Source organism: Kogia breviceps, chromosome 7 (genome assembly GCF_026419965.1).
Source record: "Kogia breviceps isolate mKogBre1 chromosome 7, mKogBre1 haplotype 1, whole genome shotgun sequence".
Lineage (NCBI taxonomy): Eukaryota > Metazoa > Chordata > Mammalia > Artiodactyla > Physeteridae > Kogia > Kogia breviceps.
The window spans coordinates 108,703,282-108,722,163 of NC_081316.1; the positions used below are offsets into that span (position 1 = coordinate 108,703,282).

An 18,882-nucleotide genomic window follows, 5' to 3' on the forward strand; every position below is an offset into this window, starting at 1 on the left:
TGGCAAGACAAATGACCCAAACAAGACTATTTATTATTTCCCAGACACGGCCTAAATGCTCACAATTCTGCTCAAGGTCTTCTCTTCTTAAGAATGTCTGGGCCCCTCAGCATCCTACCTTTGCCTGTCCTGATCAACCAACTCAGATGCTCTCTTTACCCCATTTGCATCTCCACACTTACGTTTGGCTATCTCTTCAAACTTACGTTCCCTGGTATTAAAACAGATCCAGAGAGGAGAGAGGATTAACCCAAAGTGAGATAACAACAACAATAATTAACATTCATATAACGACTTCCATGCACCAGCCATTGCTGTAAACACTTTACACATGTAAAGTGTGTAGAATTCTTGCAATAACTTTATGAGACAGCTATTATTATTATCCCCATTCTATGAATGAGAAAATGGAGGCACAGAAAAGTAACTTGTCCAAAGATACACAGTCAGTAACTGAGCCAGGTTTACCCTCAAGCCTTATACTCTACTGCCAAGTTGGTGACAGGGTTGACATGAGAAGGAATATGTAACTCTAATTTTCAGGCCTGAGCGCTTCCCTGGAAATTAGTTATTTGTGTGCTTGTTTCACAACTTAGACTCAAGCGTGAGGTCAGGGACTATGTCTTTCATCTCACACAGTGCCTAGCAGGGGTGCAAGCACTTAGTAGGTGCTCTACAACTGGTTATGGGATGGGCTGTCCCATCCTGGGGGGAGGCGATGGATATTTATTTTAACAAACAGACAACAAACAAACACATAAGCAAGGGCAAGAGCCTGCAGGTCTCACGTCACCACTAGGTCATCATCACCCCTCACCACCACCGCCCCGCCCCCTCAGGCCTGCGCGAAGAAGGAGGACCCTCCCGCCCGCTTTCTGAACAGTCTCTGGTCCAGCTCTGGCTGTGCGCTCCGTCCTCCCAGCCAGCAGGTGCCCCCAGACCACCGGCTCCTCCTCTGCAGCCGTCAGAGCCTCGTCCTCTCTCCCTCTTTCCGCTGCTTCCTGCTCCCGGGATCCGGGCCCTGAGCTCCGGGGCCGAGGTTCCCGAGGCTTCCCGGGGTGCTCGGCCAGGTAACTGCGCGGCGGGGACCGCCCGGCTCCCGCGGCCGGGCTGGGCTCCGGACGTGGATGGCCCGGCCTGCGCGGTCCGCTGCGGGGGAAGGAAGCGGGCAGATGGCCTGGCCTGGCCTCTGAGGGGAGGGGGCTTCCTCCTGCCTGCGGGCGCCGGCGTGGGCGCCGGGTGGGATGCTGGCATAGCGGTCCGGCTCAGGTGTGCCCAAGCCGGGCGTGACCACAGTGTAGGTAGGCGCGTCCGGGGTAGATGCGCTCGCGGTGCCTGCCAGGCGCCGAGATTGCTGCTCGCTCCAGCCACGCCTGCTCCGAGGCCCAGAGCCAGGTGGGCCCGCCCAGCGCTCCTCCTCCAGAATCTGGCCCTGGGCCGGGAGAAGCAAGGACAGGAGCCTTGGAATTCTGAGCTGGAACGGCCATCTGCCATCTAAATACCCTGTCATTCTTTCACCCAAGAGTGAAAAGCCGAAACGCGGAGATGGAGTGACTTTCCCAAGGTCACAGAGTTGTATCTGCCATTTATAAATGTCTGTTCTTTTATTTGTTTGTAAATGGGGTACCGTGTCCTCTGTTCTGCCAGGGAATTAGGATTCAGGGAAGAGGACTCTAAAAATACTAATCGGCATATCCAAATGAGCTGATCCGTATTACTGGCCGGTGACCCTGGCCTTTAAAAGGAAGTGAGAGAGGACAGTTCTTTTCACTCTGGGTCCCTTGTACTTCTGGCCCTTGCTCTGAAAATTGGCCTGGATGTTTTATGAAATTATCTCAGGACTCCTTGTCAGAACTGGGCCGAATCATAGAGTTATTTTCAATCCTTTTTTCTTTCCTTTCTAATCTCGTTTTTTTTTTTTTTTTTTTTTTTTTTTTTTTTTTTTTTTTAACTGAGGCTCAAGAGGTGAAAGTAATTGCTCACACTCTTATGGCTATTTAGGGGCAGAGACAGAACTGGAACTCAGGTCAATGACTGACAACTGCTGTTTTCTAATCTGATTTCAGATGAAAGCTGTACAGCACTTGACCTTGTTCATAAAGCCCTCTCTGAATAGCATTCTTGGGAGTGGCTTGTGTGTTGAAGTGTGTTGGTCCACAGATACTATTTCACTTGTCAGAATAGGGTTAAGCAATAAGTGTAGCCATGCAGAAAATTCCTGCTGAGATGAGATAGATATCTGAAATGTTTTTTACTTTTTTATTTGTACTTTCAATAGAGGAGCTAATGAATATTAATAAGGACATCTTGGTTATTTTCAGATTTTAGTCCTATCTGGCTATATTGACTCCATTACACTCATTCTTGTCCTGAAACATTTATCACCAGTAAAAATTTCAGTCAGTGGCTTTCTGACTTTGTTTCATTTTTAACTAAATAATTATCTTTAAGATATTTTTATATCTTAACAAAAACTCCCCACTTGTACCTCAAAATCCTGCTTCCCCCTTGGTCAATCTTCGAGTTGGATTTCAGAACTGAATCGAACTAGGAGTTAATTTTTTTTCCCTTCCAAACTATTTAGGTCTTTGTTTAGTTCTGTCTTTAGGTTTACCTCAAGTTTTGATTTTGACTGATAAACCCATGATCCAAACCCAGACTTCAGTTGAGTTTAGTATCAGCTTAAAACCACATTAAACTGACATGTGTCATATGACTTCTAGCAGAGACCACAAGTGGTGGAGGTTTTTTTCCATGAGGGCTTCTTATTGAGATTTTTGAAATATGAACACATTATCTAATACACGTATTAAATTACTTGTGTATTGTAGTCCAAGGTCAGTCATCACTGGGAGGTTATTGATATTTACTCATCATAACAACATATACCATATTAGACCATCTGCTAACTCAGAATGCAGTTCCTGCTTTTTGGTTTACAGTTTTGACCAGTTATCTCTAAGGAACACGCAATCAGAAATACAGCCACGCTTCAGTAGAAGATTCTTGGCTCTGTAGATAAGGAAAAAGTGTTTCTGGGAAGGCAATATTTTCGTACTGTCGTAGAGTAGAAATGAAGACGTATACACAAAATGACCCAATGCTGTTTTCTTAGGGTGCATCCTTTGTTTTTCTGGTTTTGGTCTTTTCATCGTAGGATGGCCTTAGCTCTGTGTCTGCAGGCGCTGTGCAGCCTGGGGGGCTGGCTCTCGCTCTACATTTCTTTCTGTCGCCTGAATAATCACCGAAGCTATGAGTGGAGCTGCCGGCTGGTAACATTCACCCACGGAGTCCTCTCGATAGGTCTCTCAGCTTATATTGGCTTCATTGATGGCCCTTGGCCTTTTACCCACCCAGGTAGGTGGGAGATATTAGAGAGTTTCCCTTAGCAATTTATGATTTGGGGGTAGTCTTAGAAGGATGGGACTTTTCCACAGAATTTGTATAATACTGAAGAATATTGAAGAATAATTACTATTATAATGTGCTTTGGGAGTCTCCATCTTCATTGTTAATGCTGATATTGTATGTGTCACCTATTGTTTCTGCTTTTCATAACTCTATTTTTAAAACAAATCTTAATTGCTTTTTATAATTTAATCGATCAAAATGTATAAATCATAAAGCTAATATCAACATCTACCACCAGCCCCAAACAGACACTAATGGACTGCATTATACATACTTTTTGGTAAACATACTTTTTGGCAACTTTTACTTGATTGTATATTTAAAGGACATCATCTTTCCATGTCTATGTCTATAGATCTTCCTTATCCTTTTCAGTTGTTATATGATATTGTTTTGTATGCATTTACTATCTTTTATTTAACCCATGCCTCATTATTTGGGGGCAGCTATATTAATTTTTAAGCTGCTAGATGTACTGATACAAGTGTTACTTCCTTAGAATACAAAACCTATATCCCCTTGAATTAGTTTGCTGGGGCTGTTATAACAAAATACTACAGACTGGGTAGCTTAAACAACAGAGATTGATTTTCTCACAATTCTGGAGGCTAGAAGTCCAAGATCAAGGTGTTGGCGGGTTTGATTTCTGCTGAGGCTTTGTTCCTTTGCGTGCAGAGCTGCCTGCTTGCTGTGTCTTCACATGGTCTTTCCTTTGTGCCTGTCTACGTCCTAGTCCTAATGTCCTTGTTTTATAAGAACACTACCCTAACATCCCTATTTTAACTTAATTACCTCTTCAAAGGCCCTATTTCCAAATTTAGTCACATTTTGAGGTAGTGGAGTTTAGGGCTTCAACATACAAATTTTGGAGGGACATAATTCAGTCCATAAGTCCCCTAGAATATGATTTTTTAAAAATTCCTTAGATTCTTTCTTTTTATAATTTCTTTAGATCCCCATATTGAGCTTCTGAGTTTCCCCCCAAACTGTCAAACTGATAGGAAGCAACTGTTAAGCTTTATATTTTATATGAAGGTTCTTAATGGATTCAAACATGTCAGGTCCTTGCACCCTATGTTCTTGGACATGGGAACATACTAACTTTGGGGGTTCTCTCCAGAGTCCACTTTCAAGACGAGTTAAGGCCACCAGTGTCCACTAATCTAACCCATTAAGCTAAGAAATTAATCGGACATTTGGGACAGAATAACTTTTCCATTATGGTTTATTACAGGATATTGACTATAGTTCCCTGTGCTATACAGTAGGACCTTGTTGTCTGTCCATTCTATATATAATAGTCAGCATCTGCTGCTAGTGGGAGAGAATAACTAAAAGAGTCTAGAAACAGAGCTTTAGCTGGTTAAAAAAAAGAAGACAAGAAAGAGACTGTGTAGGATTTTAATTGAAAGAACAAAATAACTGGATTTTATGCTGCTACACAGAGAGGATGATGAGATAATTGCTGGTACTTAAATCACTCACTGAGATCTGGTGCATCAGAACAGCATTTCCTGGGCCCTGTAACATTGGTTTGATAAAGACCAAAGTTTTAGATTTTAGTGTTTGGGTTTTTTTTGGTTTTTTTTTTTTTTTTTGGTTGCCTTTAAAAAGCATGTGCCTGCAATTGTTTTTGTTTTCAGTGATTCAGAAAAGTTTGAGAAAGAACAACACATCTCTGTGTAAGGTAGCACAATTCCCAGCTACTCAATTTGCTTCTGTCTTGGTTTATTTCAGGCTCACCCAATACACCTCTCCAAGTGCACGTTCTGTGTCTCACCTTGGGCTACTTCATCTTCGACTTGGGCTGGTGCATCTACTTCCAGTCTGAGGGGGCCCTGATGCTGGCTCACCACACACTGAGTATTTTGGGCATCATCATGGCCCTGGTGCTCGGAGAGTCAGGCACAGAGGTCAACGCAGTCCTCTTTGGAAGCGAGATTACCAATCCCTTGCTACAGATGCGCTGGTTTCTTCGTGAAACAGGCCACTACCATAGTTTCACTGGAGACGTGGTGGATTTCCTCTTTGCAGCTCTGTTCACTGGAGTGAGGATTGGCGTAGGAGCTCACCTCCTCTTCTGTGAAATGGTCTCACCCAAGCCCAAGTGGTTTGTGAAGGTCGGGGGAGTTGCGATGTATGCTGTGTCTTGGTGTTTCATGTTTAGCATCTGGCGTTTTGCATGGAGGAAAAGCAGCAAGAAGTACCACACCTGGAGAAGCAGGCGGAGTGAGGAGTGGCAGCTAAAACACAATGGACATCTCAAGACGCACTAGCCAAGGCTTGCTCCAGACAATCGATTGGGTTAAGTCAGCCACGGGAACCAGGCTGGAGATATGGCTGTTGCAGAATCCTGCTTATGACAAGCTTAGGTTTCAAAAAAGGGCTAAATTTATCCATCCGTTTGGTCAGTCTTAGAGCAGAACACATCCCGATATTAAAACACTAACTTCTGCAGCTGTGCAGTTGTAGGAAGTGAGACTCCCAGCAATAGTTGTAAGTCAGAACTGTGAGGTGAGCATGCTGCGTTCCTTTTAAGTTATGGTGACCCCGGCTCCTTTGTCCCTGGGAGGCTTGATGATCAGACAGCCTAGAAAGGAACTCAGAAAGCATTAGTGCTGTTTCTTCCTTATTCCTTTGAGAAGTGACTCCTTCAACAAATATTTATTCCTACTTTTTTTTTTTTTTTTTTTTTTTTTGATACGCGGGCCTCTCACTGTTGTGGCCTCTCCCATTGCGGAGCACAGGCTCCAGACGCGCAGGCTCAGCGGCCATGGCTCACGGGCCCAGCCGCTTCGCGGCATGTGGGATCTTCCCAGACCGGGGCACGAACCCGTGTCCCCTGCATCGGCAGGTGGACTCTCAACCACTGCGCCACCAGGGAAGCCCTTTATTCCTACTTTCTGTGTAGCAGCTTAAAGAAATGCACCTCATTTACTACAAAGTGAGGAACTTCCAGGAAGCTACATGCCTTTGGCATTCTGAACACTGGATCAGGAAATTAAATGGGGGGACAGAAGGATGAGAGAAGGATGTGGGTAAAACCGTGACGGTGGGGGGGGGCTACTTACTGAGCCTCCCTATACCATATACTTGGTATATACCATAAAGGACTCCCTGTACTTGGGGGGTCCCAAGATCACCCTCAGGCTTGGTGCTTTGCTAAGAGGACTCACAGGACTCAGCACATAGTTGTCCTTAGAGCTTTGATTTATTACAGCGAAAGGATACAACAAAAGATCAGCCAAGGGAAAAGGCACCTGGAACAGAGTACAGGGGAAACCAGGCCCAAGCTTCCAGAGCCCTCTCCCAGTGGGATCATGCAGGATGTGCTTAATTCCCCTAGCAACGATTTATTCACAGTATGTGTGAGATGTCTAGAAGGAAACTTGTTAGAGACTAAGTACCCAAGGTTTTAATGGGGGGCTGGTCATGTAGGCAGCCTTTTCCTGACTCCCTGAAGGAAAGGAGGTTTTCACCATGAACCACATTGTTTGTACAAACAGTTTAGAGCCAGTGAGCCAGTCTCATCAGTTCATGTGGGAACCTTCCCAATGAAATCTAAGTCTTCAGATGTCAGCCAAGGGCCAACCTTGCAAACAGCCCTTTCTAGGCCTACTATATTAACTCTTTTCTGCACAAAAACCGTAGAGCTAGAGCTTTGGATGAGAGATGAATGAGGTGTGGGCAGATTTACCGGGTCCTGCCTGCTGTATGGGTTCTGCCCTACCAGGAAAACTCTGCCAGTTCTCAGGGCTTTTGTGCATTAATCTCCTAGGCATGAGAGGCTGTGACTGAATTCCATAGGGATTTACCATGTGGATTCCACTGGGCTTGAGATGCCAGTTCAGGTTTCAGCTCTGCTATACATACTGCAAACCAGAACCAAAGACCAAATGTCCTGGCCTCAGGGTGATGAGGCTATTTTTTTTTTCCATTTCAGATACATTACCTGTTCATCCTGCTACTACTTTTTCTCTGGAAAAAGTGCCACTCTCTCTGGATAATGTATTACGACAAGGCCTGTGTTGGAAGGAAAAAATATTTCTTAATAGTCTCTCAGCTAGGAAAAGCAAGAACGTAAGTGTAGAAGAAGGGCTTAGGGATCGAGAATTCTTCATTTCTTTGAACTAATTTGGCTACTCACCTGCCAGATCATTTGGGCAGGTCACTTGTTTGCTGTGCTTCAGTTTAAACCCCATTGTCAATTAAGAAAATACCCCACTGTGAATTTCAGAGACATTAGGTGGTGTTTTATTAATGCAGGTCTTTAATGTAGGGCTTTTATGGGAAAAAAGGGAAGTTTTATTTATTTGTTTGTTTGTTGTTTATTTATTCATTTGATTGTGTTGTTGAGACCAGTGGTGAGCGAGTAGCTCAGCTGATGAGCAAAGGGTATGGGAATGTTGAAGTCAAGGCTGGACGTGAGTAGGAAGTATCAGCCCATTCGATGGTAATCCTAGCCTAATGAGTGGTCTTGAAGATGGACGTCATTGTCCAGGCATGACCAAGTGGATGGAACTGCATGAGGTCATCATTGCTCTGGGAAAAGCGGCTTTAAAGGCATGTTAAACGTGGGTCTTTTAAAATGACTGTCTTCTGGTTAAGGAGATTTGCTGGACATGAGAATAATCTGACAGTAGCATCTCCATCTCTTTTTTTCTATGATCAGTATCCCTGAAATGCTGGTTAGCTTCTTTCCAACAAAATTGTGGTCCAAGTAGGATGCTGGGGAATGCTGATTTTAGCAAAAACCTAGTTAGAAAAAAAAAAAGAGTGGCTTGGCACAAAAGAAAGAAAAAAAAAAAAAAAGAAAAGGAAAAAGCCGTCTCTTGAGTTTTGGCACAGTGCGAGCTGTCCCATACCAGACAAATGAATAGACTTAATCTGGTACCATTCTTTTCTCGTTCCACCTCAGAAGTGAAGGGATTGCAGACCTTGCTCTTTCAGGGGAATGTACTTAGGTTTCTTGAATTTCGAGAAATCTACCTAGTGATAAGGGAAGGAGAATCCCTCATTTCAGCTTTTCTTGCTGTTGTAGCTGATAACTCTGAAGGAAACTCGCTGAGAGAAAAATGTGAAATGAAGGTGACTCAGCAGTTAAGATGCTGAGTCTGTACATGAGAGGTACATGAAGGGCTAATTAACATGTGGTATGGTTGGACACATGAAGTACTCATTTGCATTTAGATTACTATGTAATAGTCATTAACGCTGCTTAAGAAGGATTTATATTTCAGTGAGATTTGTACTAAATTTTATAAAAATAAACAACTTTTTATCAACCCAGAGTCTGGCTTTATGTCTTTGTTCTGGTTCTGCCAGAAGCTTAAAAAAAAAAAGGCTTTTGGCCTGCAGAAATGTTGACCAATATTTATACTTATCGGTAAAATACTTCATAGCTGTTCTTACCATCCACCATTCCTAATACCGCTTACTTTTTGAGGCAACAATCTACATACAGAAAACAGTTTGCCAGAAGAAGGAGGAAGAACTTAATTTCTTTCTTATTTTGCCACCTGTTTGAGCAGTTGCCTTGAGAATGATGATGTCCAGTTGGGTCCACAGAGACAGGCCCTTCGGCTGTCCTCAGACTCTGCTTCCCATGCCTGGAACAGTGTTAGACACATAGTAGGTGCTCAATAAGCAGGTTGAAAGAATGGATGAAGGCATGAGGATGTAGCTTAGAATTACCTCCCATTGGAAAATGTTCTCAAAGAGCATGCACAGTGGATGGTGTCACCAATGTCATTTTTCTAGGTAAAGGACTAATGTCCCTGGGGCATGTGTTCTGCTTAAATTGGTGTGACTCTTCTGAAGGTATTCTATACACAGACTTAAAACAGTCTAGAGCTATCAAAGGCTGTAAAGAGGCTTTCAGGGACATTTTTTACCATTAGAGCTTTGGGCCTGAATATAGACATTTTCATCATTAAAAAAAAAAATACCTCTGGAATGAATAACCACTGACTTAATTAAATCCTTTGCTTACCATCTTCTGAAGCTTTCCCACAGCAAATGCCCTCTTTGCTCACAGCTAGAACTTTGGGTCTGTTTAAGTTTGGAAAGATCTTGAAAGCAGCCTGCCAAGAGGTTTTATATGCAAGGAAGAGAAGGTGAATTAGGAAACTTTCCCAGTTTGTTTTATCCTGAAGCTCGTGTAGTGAGGCATTCTTGAAGAGAACAGGGGAACTCATTTTTAAAATGCATGATTTGATGAGTCATTGGGTCCAATTAATTTGATACCCACACTATAAAATTATTAGAATAGGGCCAAAAAGATATTTAGTATGTCTAAGAAAGACAAACGTTTGGGGATTAGGTTTGCATTTTGGTTATTTTTTATAGATTGATGGAGCTCTTTCCAGTTACATATAGAAAATGTGCAATTATGAGTTTTCAGGATAGAATTATCATGCTAGGGTACACCAGCAGGTGGCAATGTGTCCTGGTCGGATCATTAGGAAAATGGATTGGAACCCTAATCTGCTTCTATTCTTTCCCAAAATAAACATTACAAAATTAGCTGGCTGTGCGCTGAACTTAAAAAAAAAAAAAAAATCAAGCAATAAAGAGTCATCTTTGGCCTCTGTTTATCTTTTTCTTTTTTTTACCCGTTCTAACGTCAGCCTTAGCTCATGCATCTATTCAGGGATAATGATCCTTTTATGCACTGTTGCGGATTGACTTTTAGAAACAGCATTGTTAAGAAGTAATTGTTTCCCCTCTCCATGTCCACTGTTTGTTAGATTTGCTTTGCCACTTGATTTCCACAAAGAGGCTAAAGACCCTTACCCATCAATACAGGTTTGAACTCAAAAGTCTGAAAATAGTTGGATAAAGAGACAGCCACTTCAGATGTTTGCAGGCGGAATTGAAGAAATACATTATACATGGTACTTGAATCGCTGTAATCCTGAATTATGCAATCATAAAACTGGACGGTTATCTAAATCTACCCAGCAGGAAAAAAAGTATTATTTGGGAACTCTTCAAAGAGAACTGTAATGCTATTTACTGGATAAATATATTTTATTTTCTGCTCCCATTTCTTTCCACAACAAGCTTGTTAAGTCTTTGCGGAAAGCACCATGCTTGCTCAATTTGGCAAATAATACATATCATTTTGCCAAGGCAGAAGCAGCCTAAAAGCAACATTATACGAAGAAATCCTGGCTCCAATTCCCCAGCCCTATACACCTCCATCCTCCAACCCTCTGCGTACAGCCAAGACTGGTGCGCGGCGGCCCCTGCCCCGGGATGTGGCCAGCAGGTGCCCCAGGTGAGCGGCCAAGGCCAAAACCTCTCTTTGCTGGGGTTTGTTTCACAAGAGAGGCGTGGGGTCCGGCCACCCGGATCTGAGTTCGCTTCCATCGGCCAAAAGCAGTCTGTGCGTATTATCGGAAAAGGAAAACAAGAATGCTCCCTTAAAGAATACAAGTTTCGAGGACAAGGGGGTGGGTAATTTCCAAAAAGCCTCTTATCCACAACTCCTCGGTATTGGGGGCGTGCTCTTTGGGCGGTCTCAGGCGAAAGCCGAGTTGGTGCAAACTAGACCCCCAAAGTACAGATCTCCGGCATTCCCGGGGGACCTGGGGACAACGGTGGGTTGCCGAGTGGAACTCCCAGAGCCAGACGGAACCCACCTCCCTCCGCCCCGCAGAACTACTTTTTCGCTCCCTCCAACAAGCCTGTGGCGGAGGCGTCCGCGCGGGTGCGGCGCAGATCCGCGGTCGGCGAGCGGAGGGCGGTACGCGGGACAGCGAGCGCGGGTCGCGCGGGCGGCGGGGGCGGCCCGGCGCGCCGCGGAGGGATCCCGGGTGAGGCGGCTTCCCGAAGTCAGAGGGGAGGAGGCCAAAAAAGTCGACGGGGGAGGGGAAGAGAGAGCTCGCGCTGGATGCGGCCGGGGCCGGGAAGTCAGAACCGGAACCGGAACCCGTGCGCGCGCCTGCGATTGTCGCGAGGCCCCCACCGCTGGCGGCCTCCTCTCCCCGCCGCGCGCGCTCCCGCGAGGGCCCCAGGACCCGGCGAGCCGGCCCTGCGCTCCGAGTCGCCGCCGGCCTCTGGCGCTGGTGCTTCCAGACCGGGTCGGACGGGAACCTCCCGCCCCTCGCGGGAACCGCCGCCTACCGGCGCGTCGGGGAGGAGCCGCCGCCGCCGCCTGTGCAGACCGCGGAAGAGCCCGGGCCTCCGAGGGATGGGTAGCAGCCCGCGGCGCTGAGAGACCAGGTTCCTGTCACCTCCGGCTGCGGGACCCCCTTTGCCCGGCACCCGCGCTTGTCCCGGCGCCTGGAGCCTGGTGGAGGCGGCGAGGAGAACGAGCGGTGTCCCCCGGTCTGGGGCCATGGAGCCGCGCGCGCCTGGCGCGGGGCGGCCCGAGACGCGGCCGAGGCTGCGGCCAAGAGCGGCCGGCAGCCCCAGATAGACAGCGGAGCCCAGCGGGCCCGGCCCGGCGCGGGGACTTTCAGGCCCCCAAGGCCGCGAGGAGGAGCCGACATCCAGCCCCGAGCCGATCCCACCCCGGCCCCGGAGGGACTCCCGGGCCGCCTTCCCCGAGGCTCTCCGACTTCCCTCCGTGACAAAGTTTTCTCCGGTGCCTTGCCGAGGAGGATCGCTCCCTAGCTCTAGAACTCGCCTGCTGGCGGACTTGCTCGGCTTGATTTGGGAGATAACTTGCCTCGCTCCCACCCACATCCCCTTTCCTTGACCACTTCCAGTCGGACGTTCTAGATGACTGAATGGAGTTTTGAGTTGGACTCTTGTGTCCCCTACGGAGTCGGGCCTGATCCCGGAGCGCTGGGGGTGGGGTGGAGGTGTTACTGTAAAATGCAAGTTGGATAAAAGGAGGACCTCTCGCCAAGGGCCCCAATGAGTGGCACACAGTCTACTATCACCGACAGGTTGGTATGAAGCTCCCCCTGCGCTTAGCCTCCCTGGATGGGGCCCGACCTAGCAGGAGGGTCAGTGATTGCTGATTGCCTTTGCCGAGTGAAGTTGACAGGCAGCGGACAGAGGGTTATTTCCGAGCTCTGCAATTAGTCTGGGGTTGCTGCCAAGTTACCCGGTTGATTGAATTTGGAAACTATTTTTTTTTTTTTTTTTCTGGAGAGAAACTGTTCTCCAGATTCTCGGAGGAGGGGTAGGTAAAGCCATGACTGTGTTTTTCTGCCCGTAGTGTGCATTAGGATTCTGTACTGATCTTGGAACCAGAGAGAGGAAGGTCATTTTGGGTGAAGGTCAGTGCCCGATGTCGGCTGGGGTATTGGTGCATCATCAGTTTTACTCCTGTCCTGTAGTTCTCTAGAGCCTGTTGCATTTTAGGACTTTATGTTTGTGAACTTCACTCTGAGACTGCCGCATGATTTATGAATTTGATGTCCTTGAAGCATTGACTTGCACAGTGTTTATTATCTAATAGTTTTCCAGAATGTTGGAAGTACTAGTAAATCACAGGTTCCTGGTGGGAACAGTAGCAAGGAACTGAAAAAGGGCTCGGGAACATCATGGGGCTTGATCTTAATTATTGCGTTTTTAGGATTTCATATATTCCAGAAACTTTTGCATTTAAGGGGTGTAAAGTCTAAGCGAATTATGTAGTAGAAGCTGGCAGGTGGATTTGTTGAGGTGGGTGAGTTCTTTATAGTACTTAACTGTGTTGCTTGGTGGTGGTTGGTGAATTGAGCTAAACCATTTGTGGTTTCAGTGGAGTTCCCTTACTCTTAAGAGTTATTCTTTGGAATGTTAGGTTAAGTGATAAAAGCATATTCCTTTACTACATTTTATTTCTCAGTTTAATTATGACATTGTATCCAGGTCCCAAGTTTCAGTCAGCTTTTTTTTTTTTTTTGGTCAACCTTCAAACTATTACATCATTAAAAAAAAAAGATCAAATAACTGAAGTTAAGGGGCCAAAGAAAGCACTTTGATGAGAAGTACAACAATAGTACTCCAGCAGAAAGTAGTTGAATTTCCTAATAAGAGAGTTTCACCCAATTGTAAGACTCATTTGTTGATTTTAAAAGGGCCAAATTCCATTGTCATACCATAACAGCTACTCCAGAAACAGAATTTCCTGTTCCTGTTGATGCTTTTCAGTATCACGTGAATGTTCACCTAAAAGATTCCATTAAATATTTAAACTGTTTATTCTTTGTTTGTGTATTTTTTTACTGTGTTTGATTTTCAGCTTCTCTGAGAGTACATTTAACACGAGTAGCAACAATGCTTATCTTGATTTCTTCTAGTTATTCCAGTTCCTTTCCTTTCAGGGTGTTTTTTGCCTCTGAGAAATCACTTTCATGGGTGTGTGGGTAATTGTTTTCCTTGTTCATTCAATTCTTGCCTTCTCTGTTGACCCTGCAGACAAGTCTCATTAGGAACTAATGTGGTGTTGGTGGTTTTCATTGCAATAGTAAGGGTGTTTAATTTTGTAGAAGCAGAACTTAGGGTCACTAGCTCATTGCGCATGAAAATCACCTAAAAGCCCCCAAGTAATGACGTTTCTTCTTCTTTGCTTCTCAGAGATTTTTTTCCTCTTTCCATTATCTTGGAAATAAAATCTTGGGATTTGTATTCTTTTTATAACTTAGATGAGATAAAAATGTACAATAAGCATGAAATTAATTAATGCCTGTTTTTTGCCAGGCACTGTGCTAGGCACAAAGGATTACGAGATGAATATTCTAAGATGAATCTGCAAATTGGTTTGGGTATTAATATGCTTGGATGAGTTCAGGTGCTGCCTGATTTCACATATTCTTTAAAAGAAGAAAGTCTTTAAAAGCCACCTAATTGAATGTGCATTGCTGAGACAGTATAGATTTGTGTTTCTTTGGAATTGACTACTAGTTCCCCCCCCCACAAGATTTATTCTTACGTGACCATTGCTTTTTCTTTAAACATATCTTATTCTGTAAATACCAAGCATCCATTGGCTCTTAGGAGAGTGGTTGTCCCTGATTTGAACATAGGTTGGGGTGAAATCTGGAAGTACTGGTTTAGCATTATTTCTGTGCCAGGATGCCTTAATAAAGTTATGAGTATAGAATAGTTTCTAGCTTCTCAGCCTTACCTACCTCATCCTCTTTTCTCATTGTCTGACTCCAGTGCCCTGTAGGTATAGTTTGCTGATTCTAGAGCTATTGGCAAATTAACAGTGTCTTTTTAAAGGTCCTTTCAAGTTTGAAGTACTGTATGTGGTATGGCTTTGTTTTGTAGAGTGTGCTGACCCACCAGGCCAGCTGTGTGAGTTAGAGTTCTTTCATTGTGGTGCTTCTGACTACAGAGTCTGTCTGTCCTCAGTTGAAATCAGACTAGCTGGTTTTGGGCGTTGTTCTGTTTTGCAGTTTGTGGCAGGCGACACATGGCTGAACAAGATAAGAAGGGTTTTATTCTTGTGTTAGGGACGTGCTGGGGCTGGGATGGAATTCAGCTATGTTTAGGCTCTGATTGGTCACTTTGGATACTCAGAACTCTGTTATATCCTATTATTATTTTGCAGTTAAATTAACACATTTGTTTACTACCATTTTTTTCCTCTTCATCCTCTACTCCTCAGGCTCTCCAGCCCCCCTTTTAAAGGCATAGTTATCAATTTAAAACTCAAACTATGTGTTCATGGTAGCTACCGTTTTTATGTAGTGTATCTGAACTGTTAAAAAAAAAAAAAAAAAATCTAAGCAGCTTTTGAATACCACCCAGTGCCTTGCTTTGTAACTTCTTTGAGACCTGGAGACTATATTTTTCAATTTTTAGAACCAGTGCTTCAAAAGTGGTAGAAATACCTGATTGCTGCTGTTCAGTTTACACTGATTGCTGCATTCAGCCCTAAAATATATCCTAATTGTTTCTAATCCTCCTAGATGCTTGTGTCTCCCTGAGAGTTTAGGGGTCGTGTGGCAATTGGAATTTCTTCTGAGGGATACGAGGAGAGAATGCTTTTTCAACGGACTGAGTAAATTATTTCGGGCTATCTTCTAGAGCAGTGAGTTTTCAGGGACAATACCGGTGGGATTTTGTTATAAAGGTCTTTGTTGAAGTAAATGAACTTATGTCTTGTCTAGGACTTGTGGATTTTGTTGTTTTTGATTTATAGATAAACAAAGGTTTTAAATATATTGGCTTTTTTTTTTAGCACTGTACAGTCAGCTTTAAGCTTGTTTAACTGAAGCAAATTTTTTGTTCTTTGTGTTTTTTGTTTTTTTTTGAAGCAAGTTTTTTAAAGTGAGTCTGGAAGCCTGTGGCTTTATATGCATTTACCCAGTAATTAGCGTTTTCATTCATGATACTTTTTCTGCCGACACTGCCATATAAGAATGCTTTTGGTTAAAAAACAAAACAAAACGAATTCTGTATGTGTGCTATTTTCAAGGCTGCTTGAGTCATCTGCAAGGTGAGATTATTGGTCACATTCACTTACAAAATCAGTCATTTGATAAATACCAAATTGAAAGTGGGGACCAGGATCACAGTGCTAGCTTTGTATTCAATTTTATGTTGTCTTTTCTTTTAGTTGTTCAGTTTAAAATCCTGATTCATACAGGTATGCAGTAGTACATTCACTTGTACACTTTTACATGAGTCAACATGTACAGTCCAAAGTAAATTTTTTTGAAAGTACAGAGCTATAGTCTTACAGATAAATGGCACATTTATAAGATGTTCATATGTATTCAGTGAGATGACAAGAGAAGCTTTATTTGACTCATTACAAAAATATGTTAACCTGGTAATACCACTTAACACATTAGTGGCTTCCAGTTGTTAAAATGTAGCATATAACATTGAGTTAACATGTATGATCTTTTAAAAATTCCAATTTAGGAAATGATATTTGAGGCATACATTGATGAAACCTATAAATGGTGGATTTTACATATTTTTCTGTGGAGCATTGTGATTCTAGGGAAAACAGTTGGAAAATCTTTGAGTAAACAAAATGTGATTGCCTCTTCTGAAAGCTGTCTAGAAATGGGTATGAATTGCCTACCAAACTGATACAGGTTATAGAAGCAGCAGAATATATTAATGGTTTTCCAGAGGTAATTGGAGAAGCGCTTTTACATCATGGTTGTCTAACAAAGTTACTAGAAATGTTTTTTATCATATAATTGCTTATCGCCTAGAAATTGACCATGCCACATTTTTACAAACAGGGAGCTTAACTTCATTATGTCTCAACTATTAAAACTTGGTTTGGATGATGTTTTAAAGCTTCATTTGAAGACCTGCTCCTTTTCCTTTTAATAATTAAGGGTCTTCAAAATAGTGGTATTTGAACTGAAGTTTTAAAATCAACAAAATTATAAATACTTTGTTTCCTTTTGTGTGAAATACCCTGGTGTATGTAATGATATCCAATAGTAGTAGTTCTTCAACTCAGCGTGAGGCAGATCATCACTTACACTTTAGGCAACTCATAGCATTTACGTCAAGATTATAAAACTGGAAAGGATAGACCCAAGATATGACCTAGATTTTCTAGCTCTCAAGTCCCCCACTTTTCACTTTAAATTATTGTCTTTCTGTGTGTATTTTTTCTGTCCTACTTCTCTTGTAACTTTCCAAGCTGACTAAATCAGAGTTGGATTTTTCTCTTACAGGATGCTTTCTAGTACCTTATCCATTCTAATTTTAAGTATCTCTAGAGGATAAAGCTCTCGTCACTTCCTCAGGAGACTGAACAACAATCTGATAGATCTTGTAGTCAGGAAGTTTTTCCTGATCTTTAGCACAGACTTTCCTTTTAAGTTGTCCTGTTACTTGTATATACTTGCTGTACCAGGCTAAATAACGATCTCCTCCCATTTTATGTTTATGTGACTGTGAATGGTTCAGACAGTTATCCACCACCCTTTCCTTCCCCCACCCTTATTCTTTGCTTAGCCAAGTTGTATGTTCTGTTGATTCTTGTCTAAAAATCAACCTGTCCTCTTAATATTCTGTTAAGTTTTCTCCAACTGCTCTTCTAGTGCAGAAGGATTTTTTTCTTTCGGCACTGTCCTACTACAAAGTGTGATATTCTATATTTTATGTTTACCCATATGCTAGAACAGCAAGTTCCAGTTTAGTTTTACTGTAATACAGGGGTCTTCAGTTTTCTCCAGGCATAGCCCAAAATTATGAGTAAAGAGATTCTCAGTATCATTTTAACTCAGTTTTATTTTAGATAGTTTTTAGAATGGATGTGGGAGATGTCACCATCAAAAAACAAACAAACAGGTTTATATAAACAGCATAATTAGCAAATCAACTAATTAAGCAATTACTCATGTTATAAAAGCCTTGTTTACGAAGTGATTCTTTCCAATATGAGTGCCCCTAATGTTACCAGTGTTATCAATTATGTGTCAAAAGTGTAGCAAATAATAAGCCATCCTTGGTTGAAAATTAATCAGAAATGAAGATGAAACATTTCTGAACCTAGAAGTAAATGAAGAGATGTGATTGTAGCTTTAAAGTAAAATATGTGTTACCATATGGTGAGATACATCTGTAAGTTGTTATTCCTTTTTTTTTTTGCGGTGGTTTTTCAGTCTTATCTTAAATTGTGTGTCATTTTTTCCATTGTTCATGTGTTGTTTTACTTTTTCTTGTTATTTCCACATATTGGTGAAAAGAAACAGACTTTCAATGCTTAGCACTATTTTTCGAGTAAGATATACTGTTATTAATGTTGAAATAATGTTTTACTTTCTTACTGTATTTACAAGAATTGTTATTAATGATAAGTAACAAAAGGAAAAAGTGGGTACTTAAATTATTATAAGATATATATATATATGATTATAGAGCTTTTGAATGTTGTATTAGTAGACCTTTATCGTTGATACTTAGTTTAAAATTATTTAAATAGATGTCTTTGTTCTTTTGTGTTTTGCTAGTGATTTTGTTTTCTCAAACTTTAGAATTTTGGAAACAGGCCAGATTTAGGGCATTTTAACTTTCTCTACTTAGGATATCTAGAGTACCAAGATAGCCATATAAGAAAGAAGTTTATAAGAGAGTTTCTAACTCCAAGACAAACCTATGAAGCTAGTACCAAGAATAATTTTCAGCTTTTTGATTTTGCAGAGGTAATAATACATCATGGTGCCAAAGGTCAGAGGCCTTGCCTAAATTGCATAAGAATGCATTACTGACCTTCAGTAAAAAGTAGAAATATACTAAATTTTCCGTACTAAATTAACATGCACCAATGCAGCTGACAGTTTAGATTCATACCAAAACAGGATCTCTTACTAATTCAAGTGCTGAATCCTGGTTTTTGAGATCCCAGTCACATGATAGGTCTGGGTGGCTTCCCAGTGTTGAGAGAGAAGCAAATCTAATGGCAGTGAAAAAGTAGATTTCTTGTCGTTGGACTGTAACAATTCATGAAGAAATTGGAAATATGTAAGAAAATCTGGTTTAGTTAATGTTTACTCTTAGCCACTTGTCACACTGCTTTGTATTTTGATGCCTGTTGTAGGC

At 42.5% G+C, this 18,882-nt stretch overlaps 2 protein-coding genes across 6 annotated transcripts in view; both read left to right on the top strand.

Annotated features, from left to right (window-relative positions):
• The first annotated feature begins 872 nt into the window (after positions 1-872).
• On the top strand, positions 873-8,701 carry TLCD5 (TLC domain containing 5). 3 transcript variants are annotated; one of them, XM_067039146.1, is made up of 3 exons: positions 884-1,070; positions 3,158-3,357; positions 5,149-8,199. In XM_067039146.1, the coding sequence occupies exons 2-3, from the start codon at positions 3,159-3,161 to the stop codon at positions 5,685-5,687; spliced, it is 738 nt and encodes a 245-aa protein (XP_066895247.1). In that variant the 5' UTR covers positions 884-1,070; position 3,158; the 3' UTR covers positions 5,688-8,199. The 3 variants fall into 3 exon arrangements, with proteins under 3 accessions (XP_058923867.1, XP_066895247.1, XP_058923864.1); XM_059067884.2 differs by lacking the exon at positions 3,158-3,357 and having other exon boundaries at positions 873-1,070; positions 5,149-8,701; XM_059067881.2 differs by lacking the exon at positions 884-1,070 and having other exon boundaries at positions 3,093-3,357; positions 5,149-8,189.
• Positions 8,702-11,252: 2,551 nt separating this feature from the next.
• ARHGEF12 (Rho guanine nucleotide exchange factor 12) overlaps positions 11,253-18,882 on the top strand; it is a 139,905-nt gene continuing 132,275 nt past the window's right edge. For 2 of the 3 annotated variants that reach the window (XM_059067871.2, XM_067039149.1), the window contains exon 1: positions 11,352-12,311. In XM_059067871.2, the coding sequence (XP_058923854.1) occupies positions 12,280-12,311 (32 nt within the window). In that variant the 5' untranslated portion in view covers positions 11,352-12,279. Of the gene's footprint in view, positions 12,312-18,882 lie in introns of all 3 variants that reach the window. The other variant, XM_059067872.2, reaches the window with a different exon arrangement.

What these genes read in the sequence shown, in the direction of transcription:
- TLCD5 (XM_059067881.2), top strand. Translation starts at nt 3,093, where the DNA reads ATGACCCAATGCTGTTTTCTTAGGGTGCATCCTTTGTTTTTCTGGTTT. An exon ending in TTGGCCTTTTACCCACCCAG is followed by an intron (nt 3,358 to 5,148) that starts GTAGGTGGGAGA and finishes GGTTTATTTCAG; the next exon opens with GCTCACCCAATACACCTCTC.